Source organism: Monodon monoceros, unplaced genomic scaffold, assembly GCF_005190385.1.
Source record: "Monodon monoceros isolate NGI ecotype Baffin Bay Population unplaced genomic scaffold, NGI_Narwhal_1 Super_Scaffold_21, whole genome shotgun sequence".
Taxonomy (NCBI): Eukaryota; Metazoa; Chordata; class Mammalia; order Artiodactyla; family Monodontidae; genus Monodon; species Monodon monoceros.
The window spans coordinates 87,182,523-87,201,940 of NW_021703778.1; the positions used below are offsets into that span (position 1 = coordinate 87,182,523).

The window sequence follows — 19,418 nt, forward strand, 5'->3', positions numbered from 1 at the left end:
GCGGAGCACAGGCTCCGAACGCGCAGGCTCAGCGGCCATGGCGTATGGGCCCAGCTGCTCCGCGGCATGCGGGTTCCTCCCGGACTGGGGCACGAACCCGTGTCCCCCGCATCGGCAGGTGGACTCGCAACCACTGCACCACCAGGGAAGCCCTAAATATCCCTATTCTTAACTGCTCTTTACCCATTTCTGCCTGAAAAGTCCTCACTGGCCATCTATTCACAAACTAGCCCAGCATCATTTTGCTCTATTTTTTCTTTCTTTTGCCTTCCCATTTTCTACCTGCTACCCATACCCTCCCCAAACCTATTATACATATGTAGCAATAATAACTAATACTGATTATAAAAGCTTACTTTGTACTAGGCCGTATGTTCTTCCATATAGCAGACATTTTCCCTCTCTTTGTTTTGCCCCCAGGTGTCTAGGCCAAAACCCTTGGAGTTTCCTCTTTTTTGTTTCTCAACAATATTAAATGCATTTTTTGCTTGCAGGTTTGTTTTGTTTTGCTAGGCACAGTGCTAGCTCCTAGAGCTTTGGTAATAAATAAAACAGACTTGGTTTCTGCCCTCGTGGAGCTCCATATTCAAAGACCTGATAAAAGTAACTTGCTAAATAAAGACAATTCTGTCTTTGAGGTACTTGCCAGTTTTTATAACAATCATTTTTCTACTTACTGCAATAGAAAACAACAATAAGACAAACTGCAAAATAAGACAAAAATACAAAAGATGTCACACAGCAGGACATGATTGGCACACAAGTCGTTCAGAAATAATAAATACTTTAGAAGCTGATGAGATCACTTGGGTTAAACTGGTCGGCCTTGAGGCACTGGATTAGAGAAGGAAAGAAGGCAGGGAGGGCTGCGATAGAAGGAGAACAGACATAGTGGTTAAGAGGCTTTTGGAGTTAGACACTCCCCGGGCTCAAATCATGGTTCTGTACTTACTATGTGACTCTAGGGAGCAACTTAATCTCTCTAAGCCTATCTTTCCTCCTTTGGAAAACTGGGATAATAATAGTACCTTTGTTAAAGGATTGTTGTACAGATTAAATTGGGGCAGGGGAACACGCACATCTCATTAAGCAACGCAAGGAACTTGGTAAGTGCCAAGCAAATGTTCATGTATAAAGGAACAAATGCTCTCTGTTTAAGATCCTTACACCTTGGGACTTCCCTGGTGGTCCAGTAGTTAAGACTCCATGCTCCTAATGCAGGGGGACTGGGTTGGATCACTAGTCAGGGAACTAAGACTCTGCATGCTGCACAACACAGCCCGAAGGGAAAAAACAAAATCCGTACACTTTAACTACTTGTGAAAAGAATAGCTTTGGCACACCTTACCATTTACATAATGTACTTTTTTCATATATATTATTAATTCAAATTTTCTAGCAACTTATAAGGTAGATATTATCATCACCTTCATTATTATAATTATCAGCAGAAGTGGAAATTGAGCTTTCGAATTATTAAGAACTTTCACGTGGCTTGAAAGGGACTCAGGACAGGACTTTGAATCCAGATCTTCCGGCTCCTAATCTTTTTTTTTTTTTTTTTTTTTTGCGGTACGCGGGCTTCTCACTGTTGTGGCCTCTTCCGTTGTGGAGCACAGGCTCCGGATGCGCAGGCTCAGCGGTCATGCCTCACGGGCCCAGCCGCTCCGCGGCATGTGGGATCCTCCCAGACCGGGGCACGAACCCGTGTCCCCTGCATTAGCAGGCGGACTCTCAACAACTGCGCCACCAGGGAAGCCCTCCTAATCTTTTTATTCCTATCTTGAAAGTCAATTATTCCCACAGATGGGATAACCTTTTAAATGTCTGACAACCAATAGCTTAGCCAAAGAATTTCACCAAGAGTAGTTCAGGCATCTAAAGAAGAGTCAGAAGTGGGAGTCAAACACAAACTGTTTACATGTACCGGTCTAGAAAGATGTCCACACACATAAGCAAAAGTTGCAGGTTGTGTAATAATATACACAAAAGAGGCTTTATGGTGTAATGTTTGCAAGAACAGACTCTACCCATTCAGTGATCCAGTCGGCCACTCTCCTTTCTTCACCACAGTCTCCCTTCCGTTGGGGAAACACTGACTGAAACCGCCCGCCCTGGCCAGGCAAAGACAGTAACAATTTGCATGAGTTATTTTACGACAGGAGATCCTGGTAAGAACCACGGAACTAACAAGCCACCACCAACCAGAAGAATACGGGAAAGGTCAAAAGGAGAGAGGAGACGCCAGTCCACAGGTCCTACCAACCTCCCAGAATCCTCGCCGGAATCCATCATGGCTGAGTGGTTGTGCGCCACCAGGAAGGACCCTGAGTCAGAATGATTGGCCAGAGACAACCCGGAAACTAATCCCATAACCATAAAACCCGAGACTGCGAGCCACGTGGCTCGCAGTCCTTCCTGGGTTCCCTTACCCTCCTGCTCTCCACCTGGGTGCCCCTTCCCAATAGTCTCTCGCTTTGTCAGCACGTGTGTCTCCTCCGACAATTCACTTCCGAGTGTTAGACAAGAGCCCACTCTCGGGCCCTGGAAGGGGTCCCCCTTCCTGCAACGTTTCCCACTACGGCTCCCACATCCCAACACAGCCCCCTTCCTAGTCCTCCAGTCTTTTCTCTTGGCCGGTCTTCCTCAGGCTCCTCTCTTCCCTCTGCCTAAGACTCCTTTATCAGGGACGGAAACAGGGAGACTTGTTTGTGGAAGTCAAGTGCATGCGCCATGGAGTCTCCAAGAACTGGGAATCTGCATGTTTGCCCCGCCCACAGGACGGAGCCCGAGGGCCAATGGTCCCCGTCTTGCGCCTCCCCTCCGGGTTGACCGGGCACTTCGAACTCAACCCGGGCCCGCCCAGCCCACTTCCACCCTGGTCTCTGCTGTGCTCACCTGCGCGTGCCCCTTGGCCCCAGGAGGTAGCATTGTGTTTGCCCATATCACGCTCAGCTTTTCCTGTTCGTTCCTCCCACTTGTGAGGCTGTTCTGCTGGTGATGGCATTGTCACGCTTCCGGCTGTTACAGGGCGGCCCTCTAGGTGTGAGTTTAGACCAGATTTGCTTGAAATAGGAGACAGAGTTAGAAAGCCAGCCCATTTGCCTGAAAGGAGATAAGAAGATCCCTCCGCCCCATACCCTTCCTCGTGTGAACTCAATTTCATACATAACTCAATAAATTGATGGTTGTGAACTCAGCTCCTTAAATGGTAATAATAGTAGCTAACCCTTACATTGGGCTTACAGTGAGCGGACACTCTTGATCCCTTTACAACCTCACAACCGTTAACTATATGGTAGGTCCCATTAACCCCATTTTACAGACAAGGATGCCAAGGCACAGAGACGTTAAGGAACTTGCCCATGATCCTCTGGGATAAGTGGCAGAGCTCAAAGCAGAACCCAAGTAATCTGGCCTGCTGTCCAGTACCACCAACCACTGCATTCAGCTGCCTCTCAGAAAGAAACCAGGCTAGGGTGAAAATCTGCGTGCAGGACAAGAAGCATGCTTCTTTATTGAAGCTTTGTTTTCTTTTACCTCAAGTTTGGAAAATAAGGGAGAGAAGTTGGCACAGGAGACTGGAAGGAAGACCAAGAGGGGTTTTTTTTTATAAAGTTATTTATTTTATTTTTTTATACAGCAGGTTCTTATTAGTTATCCATAACTATATGGATAGTCAATCCCAATCTCCCAATTCATCACACCATCACCCCCTCGCCACTTAAAGTTATATATTTATTTATTTAATAAACTTTATTTTAAGGTATGTATTTATTTATTAAAGTATAAAGATATTTATTTATCTTTGGCTGCGTTGGGTCCTCATTGCTGTGCACGGCTTTCTCTAGTTGTGGCGAGCAGGGGCTACTCTTCTCTGTGGTGCGTAGGCTTCTCATTGCAGTGGCTTCTCTTGTTGCAGAGCACAGGCTCTAGGTGCACAGGCTTCAGTAGTTGTGGCACATGGGCTGCAGTAGTTGTGGCTCGCGGGCTCTAGAGCGCAGGCTCAGTAGTTGTGGCGCACGGGCTTGGTTGCTCTGCGGCATGTGGGATTTTCCCGGACCAGGGATCAAACCCATGTGCCCTGCATTGGCAGGCAGATTCTTAACCACTGCACCACCAGGGAAGCCCAGACCAAGAGGTTCTGAGCTCAGATAATTGTGAAATGGAAGAAGGTAGATTAGCTAAGGGAACATACAAATACTCTCTCTATATATAATTATATATATATTTATTTATATCTATAAATTTTACATATATATAAAATTTACTGAGGTGAAATTCACATAACATAAAACTAACCATTTGAAAGTGAACAAATCAGTGACATTTACTACATTCACAATGTTGTGTAACCACCATTTCTATCTAGTTCCAAAACATTTCCATCATCCCACAGTAAAACTGCATACTCATTAAGTAGTCATTCCCTATTCCCCCTCCCCCCCACCCTTGGCAACCACCAATCTGTATTCTGTCTCTATGGATTTATCTATGCTGAATATTTCATATAAAGGGAATCATACAAAATAGAATCATACAATAATAAGCCTTTGTGTCTGGCTTTTTGACTTAGCATAATGTTTTCTAGGTTCTTCTGTGTAGGATATATCAGTACTTCATGCTTTTCATGGCTGGATAGAATTCTATTGTATGTACATAACACAGTTTGTTTATCCGTTCAGCCGTTGATGAACATTTGGACTGTTTCCACCTTCTGACTATCGTGAATAGTGCTGCCATGGTCATGCGTGTACATGTACTTGTTGGCGTACCTGTTTTCAGTTCTTTTGGGTATACCAAGGAATAGAACTGTGGGGCCAGGGGGTAATTTTAACTTTTTGAGGAACTCCTACATCCTTTTGAAACTCTTCCTTAAGGCTATAATATTATTAATACTATAAATAATATTAGATATAAGAAATATGCTAAATATTTTCAATCAGAGTATCTCAGCCTTAGCACCGCTCACATTTGGGGCCAGAGAATTCTTTGTTGTGGAGGCTAACTCGTGCACTGTAGAATGTTTAGCAGCAGTTCTGGCCTCTACTCCGTCGAAGATGTCAGTAGCATTCCCCCAGTTGTGACAACTAATTATATCTCAAGACATTGCCAAATGTCCTCTGGGAGGAAAAACTGTCCCCCCTCCCTGCCGAAAGTCACTTTTTTAAAAGAGTCATTGTAAACTTGAAGCAAATATGGCACTAAAGCAGAATACTAAAATGAAGTAAGGGCCCCTAAGAAACAGATATTCCTTATAAGTTTGCATATAGGAAAAACCGTTTACTGTGTAATGATGTTAAAGAGTTTTCAGGTTTATGAATGTGTGGCAACCAGAAAAATCTTATCATTAAATATTCATGGAAGGGCTTCCCTGGTGGTGCAGTGGTTGAGAGTCCGCCTGCCGACGCAGGGCACACGGGTTCGTGCCCCAGTCCGGGAAGATCCCACATGCCGCGGAGCGGCTGGGCCCGTGAGCCGTGGCTGCTGAGCCTGTGCGTCCGGAGCCTGTGCTCCACAACGGGAGAGGCCACAACAGTGAGAGGCCCGCGTAACGCAAAAAAAAAAATATTCATGGAACTTTCATATGTACCTTTAGTACCATAAACCCAGCTCATCCACAGAACTCCAAGAAATACAGCTTTTCACCTCAGTACACATTACATACCAAATCACATTTATAGCACACCCACATCACATAATTTCTTTAAAATTTTGTCAATTATATATTTTATCCAAATGTTTAAATTGTCCAAATGCCCATTGTGATACACTGTTTTGATACAAAAAGAAAAATGAAATGAAACCCAGTAAGCTATAAGTAAAGGGCATTAAACTGCAACTTTCATTCTCAAATGGGTACCTCTAACAGCATCCTTCCCAAAGTATTCAGATAACATCCAAGGTCTACTTCAGGGCAACTCCAGCCAACATAAAGTGCAGCATTTGTCAATTATATGTTAATTATATATTACAATACATTTTATAGCAATGATTCCACATACAAAGTCATGAAATACTTTTTTTCTTTGTATTTATTTTTAACATCTTTATTGGAGTATAATTGCTTTACAATGATGTGTTAGTTTCTGCTTTATAACAAAGTCAATCAGTTATACATATACATATGTCCCCATACCTCTTCCCTCTTGCATCTCCCTCCCTCCCACCCTCCCTATTCCACCCCTCTAGGTGGTCACAAAGCACCGAGTTGATCTTCCTGTGCTATGCGGCTGCTTCCCACTAGCTATTTATTTTACGTTTGGTAGTGTATATATGTCCATGCCACTCTCTCACTTTGTCACAGCTTACCCTTCCCCCTCCCCGTATCCTCAAGTCCATTCTCTAGTAGGGCTGCATCTTTATTCCCGTCTTACCCCTAGGTTCTTCATGACCATTTCTTTTTTTTTTTTTTAGATTCCATATATATGTGTTAGCATACAGTATTTGTTTTTCTCTTTCTGACTTACTTCACTCTGTATGACAGTCTCTAGATCCACCCACCTCACTACAAATAACTCAGTTTTGTTCCTTTTTATGGCTGAGTAATATTCCATTGTATATATGTGCCCACATCTTCTTTATCCATTCATCTGTTGATGGACACTTAGGTTGCTCCCATGTCCTGGCTATTGTAAATAGAGCTGCAATGAACATTTTGGCACATGACTCTTTTTGAATTATCGTTTTCTCAGGGTATATGCCCAGTAGTGGGATTGCTGGGTCGTATGGTAGTTCTATTTGTAGTTTTTAAGGAACCGCCATACTGTTCTCCATAGTGGCTGTATCAATTTACATTCCCACCAACAGTGCAAGAGGGTTCCCTTTTCTCCAGACCCTCTCCAGCATTTATTGTTTCTAGATTTTTTGATGATGGCCATTCTGACTGGTGTGTGATGATTATCTCATTGTAGTTTTGATTTGCATTTCTCTAATGATTAATGATGTTGAGCATTCTTTCATGTGTCTGTTGGCAGTCTGTATATCTTCTTTGGAGAAATGTCTATTTAGGCCTTCTGCCCATTTTTGGATTGGGTTGTTTGTTTTTTTCATATTGAGCTGTATGAGCTGCTTATACATTTTGGAGATTAATCCTTTGTCAGTTGCTTCATTTGCAAATATTTTCTCCCATTCTGAGGGTTGTCTTTTCATCTTGTTTATGGTTTCCTTTGCTGTGCAAAAGCTTTGAAGTTTCATTAGGTCTCATTTGTTTATTTTTGTTTTTATTTCCATTTCTCTAGGAGGTGGGTCAAAAAGGATCTTGCTGTGATTTATGTCATAGAGTGTTCTGGCTATGTTTTCCTCTAAGAGTTTGATGGTGTCTGGCCTTACATTTAGGTCTTTAATCCATTTTGAGTTTATTTTTGTGTATGGTGTTAGGGAGTGTTCTAATTTCATTCTTTTACATGCAGCTGCCCAGTTTTCCCAGCACCACCTATTGAAGAGGCTGTCTTTTCTCCACCATATATTCTTGCCTCCTTTATCAAAGATAAGGTGACCATATGTGTGTGGGTTTATCTCTGGGCTTTCTATCCTGTCCCATTGACCTATATTTCTGTTTCTGTGCTAGTACCATACTGTCTTGATAACTGTAGCTTTGTAGTATAGTCTGAAGTCAGGGAGCCTGATTCCTCCAGCTCCGTTTTTCGTTCTCAAGATTGCTTTGGCTATTCGGGGTCTTTTGTGTTTCCATACAAATTGTGAAATTTTTTGTTCTAGTTCTGTGAAAAATGCCAGTGGTAGTTTGATAGGTATGGCATTGAATCTGTAGATTGCTTTGGGTAGTAGAGTCATTTTCACAATGTTGATTCTTCCAATCAAAGAACATGGTATATCTCTCCATCTATTTGTATCATCTTTAATTTCTTTCATCAGTGTCTTATGATTTTCTGCATACAGATCTTTTGTCTCCTTAGGTAGGTTTATTCCTAGATATTTTTTTGTTGTTGTTGCAGTGGTAAATGGGAGTGTTTTCTTAATTTCACTTTCAGATTTTTCAACAGTAGTGTATAGGAACGCAAGAGATTTCTGTACATTAATTTTGTATCCTGCTACTTTGCCAAATCCATCAATTAGCTCCAGTAGTTTTCTGGTAGCATCTTTAGGACAGAGTCATGAAACACTTTTTACATCTTCCAACAACTTCCACACACTGCTTTGATTATTATAATCTTGAAGTGAACAGGGCAAACATCATTCTTCCCACTTTACAATAAGAAAACTGGTACAAGATTTTGAATAACTTGCCTGCATACGTCTTCTTTCAGTAAGGGGCAGAGAGGAATGACACTCATCAAACTCCAAGGCAGACTGTGCCTGCCTCCCATATTTGTTTTACCAAAACATATATAGAAGAGTTCTGGCACACATCACATAATTTTTAAGATGGCAACTAAAGGCAAGGTTTGAAAGACATTTTTTGACATCGTAATATTTATTATTTCAGCTCTAAGCTCAGACAGAGCCCATAAGGAATTTCTCATTTGGTTCATCCAAATAATGGAAAAACGAGTGCTAATTTTCATTACTGACATACAGTGAACCAAAATGAATATTTTACATTTACTATTAAAGATCAAGGTGAATTAGCTGTAGAATGAGAACTCTGAGTACGAAAATAACTTTGCCATCAAAAAGCCATCCAGATCAGGATTGTTACAGAAATGGACCAGCTTTAGGCACAGACAGCATTGGTGTAGAGGTCACAGCATTTAGCAAGGGCTATGGCACTGAACTCTTTATCTTCCCAGGGACCAGGAAAAGAAGGAGGGTTGGTGCCATTCAGAGAGGTACTGAAATGAAAAGCCAGAGAGATACATAGTGGGTCAGATAAAAACAATGCAACAAGATGTATCAATAAGTTCTACCAAGCAGGTGAAAACAAAAACAGAAACTTATTAATGAATCCAATCACAATGACCAAATATTGGGCTGGCCTAAATGTTCTTTCGGTTTTTTCCATAAGATGGCTCTAGTAGCACTTAGTTGTCTTTAACTTCATTCGAAACAATTGTATTAGATTGTATTGTGACAGCTGTCATATCAGCATGCAATTTAAAAAAAGAACTTATCAAAATTGGTGAATTTTTGTGTAGCCATTTTAATATTGAAGATGGAAGAAAAAAGTAACATTTCAGCATATTATGCTTTATTATTTCAAGAAAGGTAAATGCAACTGAAATGCAAAAAAAAAAAAAAAAAAAAACGATTTGTGCAGTGTATGGAGAAGGTGCTGTGACTGATCAAACATGTCAAAAGTGGTTTGCAAAGTTCCATGCTGGAGATTTCTCACTGGACGATGCTCCACGGTTGGGTAGACCAGTTGAAGTTGACAGTGGTGAAATCGAGATATTGAGAACAATCAACATTATACCACGTAGTAGATAGCTGACATACTCAAAATATCCAAATCAAGCATTGAAAATCATTTGCCCCAGCTTGGTTATGTTAATTGCTTTGATGTTTGGGTTCCACATAAGTTAAGCGTAAAAAACCTTCTTTACCGTATTTCTGCATGCGATTCTCTAATTAAATGTAATGAAAACATTCTGTTTTTAAAACTAATTGTAATGGGTGATGAAAAGTGCATACTGTACAGTAATGTGGAATGGAAGAGATTGTGGGGCAAGCGAAATGAACCACCACCAACCACATCAAAGGCTGGTCTTCATCCAAAGAAGGTGATGTTGTGTATATGGTGGGATTGGAAGGGAGTCCTCTATTATGAGCTCCTTCCAGAAAACCAAACAATTAATTGCAACAAGTACTGCTCCCAATTAGACCAATTGAAAGCAGCACTCGAAGAAAAGCATCCAGAATTAGTCAGCAGAAAATGCATAATCTTCCATTAGGGTATGGCAAGACCACATGTTTCTTTGATGACCAGGCAAAAACTGTTACAGCTTGGCTGGGAAGTTCTGATTCATCCGCCGTATTCACCAGACAGTTGCACCTTTGGATTTCCATTCATTTCAGTCTTTACAAAATTCTCTTAATGGAAAAAATTTCAATTCCCCGGAAGACTATAAAAGGTACCTGGGACCGTTTTTTGCTCAAAAAGATAAAAAGTTTTGGGAAGACGGAATTATGAAGCTGCCTGAAAAATGGCAGAAGGCAGTGGAACAAAACAGTGAATACATTGTTCAAATAAAGTTCTTGGTGAAAATGGAAAATGTATCTTTTATTTTTACTTCAAAACTGAAAGAACTTTTTGGCCAACCAATAAATAGGACAGAATTCAGCGTATTTTCTCATTCATGCCCAAGATAGTACTAGCAAGAAATCCTATACAATGTGTCTGCTTCTCTGTCCAGTTCATAACCATAGTCTTTTGGGGAATTTCCTGTCCAAACATCACTGAAGCAACATTTATGCCTTGTAATGATTTAGAATTGAATTTATTCTAAATAGTGAGATGGTACTCCAAAGCCACTTTCCTCTTGAGAAAGGAAAACAGCTCAGGCTTGGTGTGTATGTATATATGTATATGTGTTTCAGTTTTATGGAGGTATAATTGACAAATAAAATTGTAATATACAGAGAGTGTACAACGTGATGATTTGACATATGCATATACCGTGAAAGGATTCCCAACATTGAGTTAACACATCCATCACCTCACATATTTACTTTTTTTTTTTTTTTTGGTGAGAACACTTAAGTTCTATTCTCTTAGCAAATCTCAACTATATAATACAGTATTATCAACTATAGCCACCATGTTATACATTAGGTCCTCAAACCTATTGATCTTATATCTGAAAGTTTGTACTATTATACCAGCTTCTCCCTATTCCCCTATGCCCCAGCCCTAGGCAACCACCATTCTATGAGTTCTTTTTTGTTGTTGTTTTGTTTTTTGGATTCTGCATATAAGTGAGACCATGCAGTATCTGCCTTTGTCTGGCTTATTTCACTTAGTGTAATTGTTCATCCACATTGTTGCAAATAGCAGGATTTCCTTCTCTTGTAAGGATGACTAACATTCCATTGTATACATACACAATATTTTCTTTATCCATTCATCTGCTAGTGGACACATAGGTTGTTTGCATACCACGGCTACTGTTAATAATGCTGCAGTGAACATGGGAGTACAGGTAGTGACTTTGTTTCCTTTGGATATATACCCAGAAGTAAGATTGCTGGATCATATGGTAGTAGTTCTATTTTTAATTTCTTCAGGAACCTCCATAGTGACTGTACCATTTTCCATTTCCACTAAGAGTGTATAAAGGTTTCCTTTTCTGCACATCATTGCCAGCATTTGCTATCACTTGTCTTTTTTATGACAGCCATCCTAACCGGTGTAAGGTGATATCTCATTGAGGTTTTTATTTGTATTTCCTTGCTAGTTAGTGATATTGAGCACCTTTTCATGTACCTGTTGGCCATTTGGTTGAGTTCTTTGGAAAAATGTCTATTCAAACCCTCTGCTCATTTTTAAATTGGATTACTTGGATTTTTTGCTATTGAGCTGTATAAGTTCTTTGTATATTTTGGATATTAATTCCTTACTGGATATATGGTTTGCAAATATTTTCTCCCATTCTGTAGGTTGACTTTTCATTTTGTTGATGGTTTCTTTTGCTGTGCAGAAGCTTTTTAGTTTGATGAAGTCCCAATTGTTTTTTGCTTTTTAAAATTTTTATTAGTTTTTGGCTGTGTTCATTCTTTGTTGCTGTGTGCAGGCTTTCTCTAGCTGCAGCAAGCAGGGGCTACTCTTTGTTGTGGCACATGGGCTTCTCACTGCAGTGGCTTCTCCTGCTGCGGAGCATGGGCTCTAGGCACGCGGGCTTCAGCAGTTGCGACGTGTGGGCTCAGTAGTTGCGGCTCGAGGGCTCTAGAGTGCAGGCTCAGTAGTTGTGGCTCACAGGCTTAGCTGCTCCACAGCATGTGGGATCTTCCTGGACCAGGGATCGAACCCATGTCCCCTGCATTGGCAGGAGGATTCTTAATCACTGTGCCACCAGAGAAGTCCCCCAATTGTTTATTTTTGGTTTTGTTGCGTTTGCTTTTGGTTTCAAGTCCAAAAAATCATTGCCAAGACCAATGTCAAGGAGCTTACTCCCTACATTTTCTTCAAGGATTTTCAAGGTTTCAGGTCTTATGTTAAAGTCTTTAATCCGTTTTGAGTTGATTTTTGTATATGGTGTAAGACAGGAGTCCAGTTTCATTCTCCTACAGGTGGATATACAGTTTTGCTCATGCCATTTATTGAAAAGACTACCCTTTCCCCCATTGTATATTCTTGGCTCCTTTGTTGAAAACATGGGTTTATTTCTGGGCTCTCTATTCTGTCTGATTGATCTGTGTGTTTATTTTATTTTTTTTTGCGGTATGCAGGCCTCTCACTGTTATGGCCTCTCCCGTTGTGGAGCACAGGCTCCAGACACGCAGGCTCAGTGGCCATGGCTCACGGGCCCAGCTGCTCCGCGGCATGTGGGATCTTCCCAGACTGGGGCACGAACCCGTGTCCCCTGCATCAGCAGGCGGACTCTCAACCACTGCGCCACCAGGGAAGCCCTGTGTGTTTATCTTTAAGTCAGTACCATACTGTTTTGATTACTACAGCTTTGTAATATAGTTTAAAATCAAGACGTGTGATGCCTTTAGCTTTGTTCTTCTTTCTCGAGATTGCTTTGGCTATTCGGGGTCTTTTGTGGTTCCATATGAATTTTAGAATTGTTTTTTCTATTTCTATGAAAAATGCCATTGGAATTTTAATAGGGATTGCATTGAATCTGTAGATCACCTTAGGTAGTATGAACACTTTAATAATATTAATTCTTCTAATCCATAAACATGGAGTATATTTCCATTTATTTATCCCTTCCACTTTTCATCAATTTTTTTATAGTTTTCAGTGTATAGATCTTTCCTCTCCTTGATTACATTTATTCCTAAGTATTTTATTCTTTTTGATGCTATTGTAAATGGGATTGTTTCATTAATTTCTCTTTCCAATAGTTCATTGTTATTGTATAGAAACACAAATGATTTTTGTATGTTTATTTTGTATCCTGCAACTTACTGAATTTGTTTATCAGTACTAACAGTTTCTTGGTGGAGCCTTTAGGATTTTCTATGTATAAGATCATGTCATCTGCAGAAAGAGACAGTTTTACTTCTTTTCTGATTTGGGTGCCTTTTATTTCTTTTCCTTGACTAATTGCTCTGGCTATGATTTCCAATACTATGTTGATTAAAAGTGGTGAGTGTGGTAATTCTTGCCTTATTCCTGATCTTAGAGGAAAAGTGTTCAGCTTTTCACAATTCAGTATGATGTTAGCTGTGGGCTTGTCATATATGGCCTTTATTATGTTGAGATACATTCCTTCTACATCCAATTTGTTGAGAGTTTTATCATGTAAGGATGTTGAATTTTGTCAAATGCTTTGTCTGCATCTATTGAAATGATTATATGGTTTTTATCTTTCATTTTGTTACAGTGGTATATCACATTTATTGATTTGTGTATGTTGAGCCATCCTTGCATCCCAGGAATAAATCTCACTTGATCATGGTGTATGACCTTTTTAATGTACTGTTGAATTTGGTTTGCTAATTTTTTGTTGAGGATTTTTGCATCTATGTTCATCAAGAATACTGGCCTGTAATTTTTTCTTATAGTGTCCCTGTCTGGCTTTGGCAACAGGTAATTCTGGCCTCATAAAATGAATTTGGAAGTGTTCACTCCTTTTATGTTTTTTTGAAAAGTTTGAGAAGATTGGTATTAATTATTCTTTAACTGTTTGGAAGAATTCACCAGTGAACTGTCTAGTCCTGGGCTTTTTTTGTTGGGAGGTTTTTGATTACTGATTCAATCTCCTTACTAGTAATCATTCTGTTCAGATTTTCTATTTTTTTATGATTCAGTCTCAGTCAGTTGTATATTTCTAGGAATTTATCCAATTCTTCTATGTTATCTAATTTGTTGGGATATAATTTTCCATAGTAGTTTCTCAAAATCCTTAGTATTTCTGTCTTATTATTTGTAATACCTCCTTTTTCATTTCTGACTTTGAGTCTTCTCTCTCTTTTTCTTAGCTTAGCTAAACATGTGTCTATTTTGTCTGTCTTTTAAGACAAATGGCTCTTAGTTTCCTTGAACTTTTCTTTGTCTGTTTTTGCCTCTATTTCATTAGTTTCTGCTCTGATCTTTGTTATTTCCCTTCTTCTATAACTTTGGACTTAATTTGTTTTTCTTTTTCTTGAGGTGTTAAATTAGGTTGTTTGAGATCTTTCTTTTTTTCTTAATGTAGGTGTTTATCAATATAAACTCCCCTCTTTGAACTGCTTTTGCTGCATCTCATAAGTTTTGGTATATTGTGTTTCCATTTTCATTTGTCTCAAGATATTTTTTCAAGTTTTTTCCCCCAGTTTTATTGAGATATTATTGACATATAACATTGTATAAGGTGTGCAATATAATGATTTGATATAGGTATATATTGTGAGATGATTACCACAATAAGTTAACATCCATCAACTCACACAGTTACAGATTTTTCCTTGTGGTGAGTAAAGATATTTTATTTCTCTTTTGATTTCATTTTTGACCCATTGTTCAGGAGCATGTTGTTTAATGTCCACATATATGTGAATTTACCAGGTTTTTTCTTGTTACTCATTTCTAGTTTAATACTATTGTGGTCAGAAAAGACATTTGATATAATTTCAGTCTTCTTAAATATATTAAGACTTGCTTTGTAGCCTAACATAATTTCCATGTGTACTTGAGAAGAATGTGTATTCTGCTGTTGTTGGATGGACTGTTCTGTAAATATTGTCAGGTCCATCTGGTCTAACATGTAGTTTAAGTCCGATGTTTCCTTGTTGATTTTCTGCCTGGATGATCTATCTGTTGTTGAAAGTGGAATGCTGAAGTCCTCTACTATTATTGTATTGTTGCCTCTTCAGATCTGTTAATATTTGCTTTATATATTTAGGTGCTCCATGTTGGGTGCATAAAAATTTACAGTTGTTACATCCTCTTGATGAATTGACCCCTTTATTACTATATAATGACCTTCTTTGTTTCTCATTACTGTTTTGGCTTAAAGTCTATTTTGTGTGATATAAGTATAGCTACCTCTGCTTGTCTGAAAAACTCTCTCTCCTTCAAGTCTGAAGGACAACTTTGCCAGGTAAAGCATTACCAAGCATTGGTTGGTAGTTTTTTTCTTTTTAGTATATCATCCCACTTTTTTTCTGGACTGTAAGGTTTCTGCAGAAAAATCTGCTGATAGTCTTATGGGAGCTCCCTTGTATATAACAAGTTGCTTTTCTCTTGCTGCCTTTACCTATGCTTTCTTTGTCTTAGTTTTAACAGTTTAATTATAATGTGTCTCAGTGTGGGTCTCTTTAGTGTCCCAAAGAGGAGAATTGCAGCCAGCATCTAGATGCAGGCTGATTAGAAGCTGGACCCTCAGGCACCAGCTGGAAAGTATGCAGTCAAACCCCTTCCAGGGAAAGAGTGGGAGATGGACATTTTTGACTGCTTCCTCTACACTGAGCCTTGTGGGGCAGGCGGGGGGTGGTGGGGAGGTAGGCATAGTACAGTCTTAAAAATTGGAGCACTAGATGTTCAGTCTAAACCCTTCACTGCTTAGGGATAAGCTTAGAGTTGGGAGTTTCCTTCCATTATATGGTGCTGTGCCAGGGGTGGGTTTTATGATGAGACTGTTTCTCAGCCTTTCCTACCCAATTCAATGTGGGTGTTTTCTCAGTTGTAGGAGTCATTCAGCTAGTTTCTGGATTTTGCTTAGAGGGAATTACTCCATGTGTAGCTGTACATTTGGTGCATCCATAGGAAGAGGGAAATTTAAGCCTCCTTTGTTGTTATCTTGGTCTGGAGTCACTCCAAATATATTTAGCATGAATGAACTGGACAAAAACATTCTCTCTTTCAGACTTTAGACACTAATGATACTTAGTATGTGACTTTAGGCAAAAAGTCAGTTTCTGTTTTGAAGGCAGAAATGACCAGGAAAGAGTATTCTACTAATTTTTTAGTGAAGTTCAGTGATGTAAAGACAACTCATCATTAAACACAAATTAGCAATTTTCACTTCATTCATTTACTTTAGACTATGCTTACAATGACATCCACTGAACTTCCCCAAGAACATAGGAGTCATAACTATGCCAGATCAATGATCTATCCAGTTTATAATTCATCTTTAATAGTACAGCAAAAGGATTATTTTTTTCATAGGATGTTGGTTGCTTTCTCTGGTGAAAACCTCCAAACACAGGAGGGTAATGTCTGTTAGCTTGCCATAGTAACCTGTTAAGGAGCTGGTACCCAAACATCTACCTATATACTGAACAGATCATTTACTTAATGACAACTTCCAAATCTATCTCCAGTTCTTTTTTCTCTCCTGAACTTCAGACCCAAGTTGGTTTGTGAGTTGCTTAACTTGATGGTCCCACAGGTACCTCCAAGTCAACATATCCACCTGAATTAAGCCATAATCTCTCCCCTTTACTCTCATTCCTGGAACTAGTCCTCTTCCTGTCAGTGAATGAATGGCATCCCTCAGACCCACTTGCCCAAGCTGGAAAGGGTACAGTCATCCTTATCCTGCCCTTCACTTCAATAACCAATCCTATTGATTCTCCTTGTTCTAGTGCATCTTCATCCTCACAACTACTTAGTATCAGCTCTCATCATCTCTTACTTGGGAGTATTACAGCAATGTGTTTATTGATCTCCCTGACATCCAAATGGCTACGAGCATGATCTTTTGAAAAAACATACCAGTGTTAAGAATTCTATAAGTCAAAGTCTAAATTCCTTACCATTTCACACAAGGCCTTATAAGATCTTTCAGCCTCCTCTCTCAGAACTCTCTTCATTCACCCATATATCACTACTAATACACACATCTTTTGCTTTTGAAGAACCAAACATTCTAGTTCCTCAAATCTTTCATTTTGTGTGTCCTGTAACTAGTTCTTTCAGCTTAATGATATACTCTTTTTTTTTTAACTGACTTCTTTCAGTATTTTTTCTTTATCTTTGATTTTCTATAATTTCAAAATATGCTTAAGTATAGTTTTCTTGGCATTTATGCTGCTTGGCGTTTTCTGAGCTTCCTGGATCTGTGGTTTGGTGTCTGACATTAATTCGGAGAAATTCTCAGTCATAATTGTCTCAAATATTTCTTCTGTTCTTCTCTTGGTATACACATTAAGTTCTTCTCTTGGTATACACATTATGTGTATGTTACACCTTTTATATTTGTCCCACAATCCTTGGATGCTCCATTCTGTTTTTTTTTTTTTTTTTTCAGTCTTTGTTCTCTTTCCTTTTCAGTTTTGAAGACTTTATTGATATATCTTCAAGCTAGGAGTTCTTTCCTCAGAGGTGTTTAGTCTACTAGTAAGCCATCAAAGACATTCTTCATTTCTGTTACAGTGTTTTTTGATCTGAAGCATTTCTTTTTGGTTCTTTCTTGGGATTCCTATATCTCTGTACTTACATTGCCCATCTGTTCTTGCTTGCTGTCTACTTTATCCATTAGAGCCCTTAGCACATAAATCATAGTTGTTTGAAATTCCCACTCTGATAAATCAAAATCTCTGCCATGTCTGGTTTTGATGCTTGCTCTATCTCCTCAAATTGTGTTTTTTGCCTTTTAGCAGGCCTTGTACTTTCTTCTTGATAACTGGACATGATGTACCCTAAAAAGGAACTGCTATAAATAGGCCTTAGTAATGTGGTGGTGAGGTGTGGGGAAGGGGAAGCCTTCTGTAGTCCTATGATTAGGTCTCAGGCTTTTAGCGAGCCTGTGCCTCTGCACTGTGAATTTCACAAGTGTTTCTCAGTTTTTCCTCCCCCTTTAAGTGGGATAGGATGGCTAGAGTGGGCTTTAGTTGGGTATTTCCCTTCTTCCAGGTCTGGTAGGCTCTGATAATACCCCAGCTGGTTAGGTTCTGGTTAACTAGCTTCTCCTGAGGGCAGACCTTGTTTAAAAAAACAGAGTGCTCTGGTGTATTTCAAAATGGCTCCTTTTCCCCTCCCCGTGCCAGAAGAATGAGGGGGGTTTTGTCTGATATTTAATGTGAGAACTTGGTCTAGCTCCTGGAGGTAAAACTCCCTAAAGTGTAGGGTTGCCCCCTATAACTGGGTCCCCCCAGAGTTTTTAACATCCGGACCTGTCCTCACTGAGGCTCCAGCAATTAGTTTCCGGTTTTCCTGCCCCAGCACAGGACTCTGGCAGTTTCCGCTCATGAGTCTCTCCAGTAAGCCGTGTGTTTGCCTGTCTGTCTCTCCAATCTTCAGGTCAGCAGTTTGCCCTGTGTCTCTTACAGATCCAAGAAGAGTTATTGATTTTTCAGACTGTTCAGTTTTTTTTCTTGTTGTTACAATGGAGTGGTGACTTCTGAGCTCCTTACATGCCGAACCAGAAAACTATTCTAATAATATCCCAGAAATTGGTAAACAAGTTCATTTTTACACTATCCGAATGCATCATGATTTTATCAATTCAGGTTTATCCTCTCTCAGTCTTCATTTCTGTCTGAAGAAGGCTATAAGTTTTTAGCCACTTAGGACCATTGCCAAGTCTTCACCTACAACTTATCTATGTTCCAATCACAATAAATACATCACTTCTGATCAGGGAAACCACCCTCCCTTACTTCCCCTCACCCTCCACTTCTCAGTGCCCCAGCAATACAGGTAAAATCTGTCACTTGTCCATGCTAGAGCTAATAGTGAGTATGCATCTAATAAGAGAAAAAAACGGAGATCTAGACCACCACAAATACCTGTCTCCCTTCTTATACGCTCTATTCAGCATCCATGTGATTACCCTCAAGACCTTACTTCTCCCCACTCCCAGAAGATTCCTGAGTGGAGGAGAGCATAGAGGAGGAGGGGGCAGGGATCCCAGTGCTCACTCACCTCCGAAAGAGCTCTCTGCAGCACACATAGGTCTCATAGGTTCGACTGGTGAAACTTGTGTTTAGGAAGGAGACACAGTCAGTTTCAGCTCCCCTGGGGACATAGAGGATTCCTGGGTAAAGGAGACAGAGATGCTAAGGGGAAGCTTTTACACATGTTCCTTAAGGCTCTTAATTCTTTGGGTATAAATTGAGAACACTGTAGATTTGGTGCCTTTTCTATGCATATGTGAGATGGAGAGTTAAAACAATATTCTGAGACTAAGCTGAGACACTTACCTGCCACACAGGCGCTGATAAGGGATACACAGGCCCCTGTGAAGAGGGCACTGACCACAACCTTGGACAAGTCACTCTTCCGGTGGGGCACCATTGATGCTGCGGACAACACAACAAAATAATTCAATCTCTTCCCCACGAGGCAATTAGGCATACCCCATGAAACCCCATTAGAAGGATGCTGAGGATCAAAATGCAGCAGATAAACAGCATTCTTACCA

General features: G+C 39.9%; 1 protein-coding gene across 1 annotated transcript in view; it reads right to left on the bottom strand.

Moving 5' to 3' along the window:
- Positions 1-8,597: 8,597 nt before the first annotated feature.
- SLC28A2 (solute carrier family 28 member 2) overlaps positions 8,598-19,418 on the bottom strand; it is a 40,821-nt gene continuing 30,000 nt past the window's right edge. The window contains exons 16-18 of the mRNA XM_029238436.1: positions 19,198-19,296; positions 18,920-19,031; positions 8,598-8,792 (exon numbers count right to left, since the gene is read on the bottom strand). Coding sequence (XP_029094269.1) covers positions 8,675-8,792; positions 18,920-19,031; positions 19,198-19,296 — 329 coding nt within the window. The 3' untranslated portion in view covers positions 8,598-8,674. The remainder of the gene's footprint in view (positions 8,793-18,919; positions 19,032-19,197; positions 19,297-19,418) is intronic.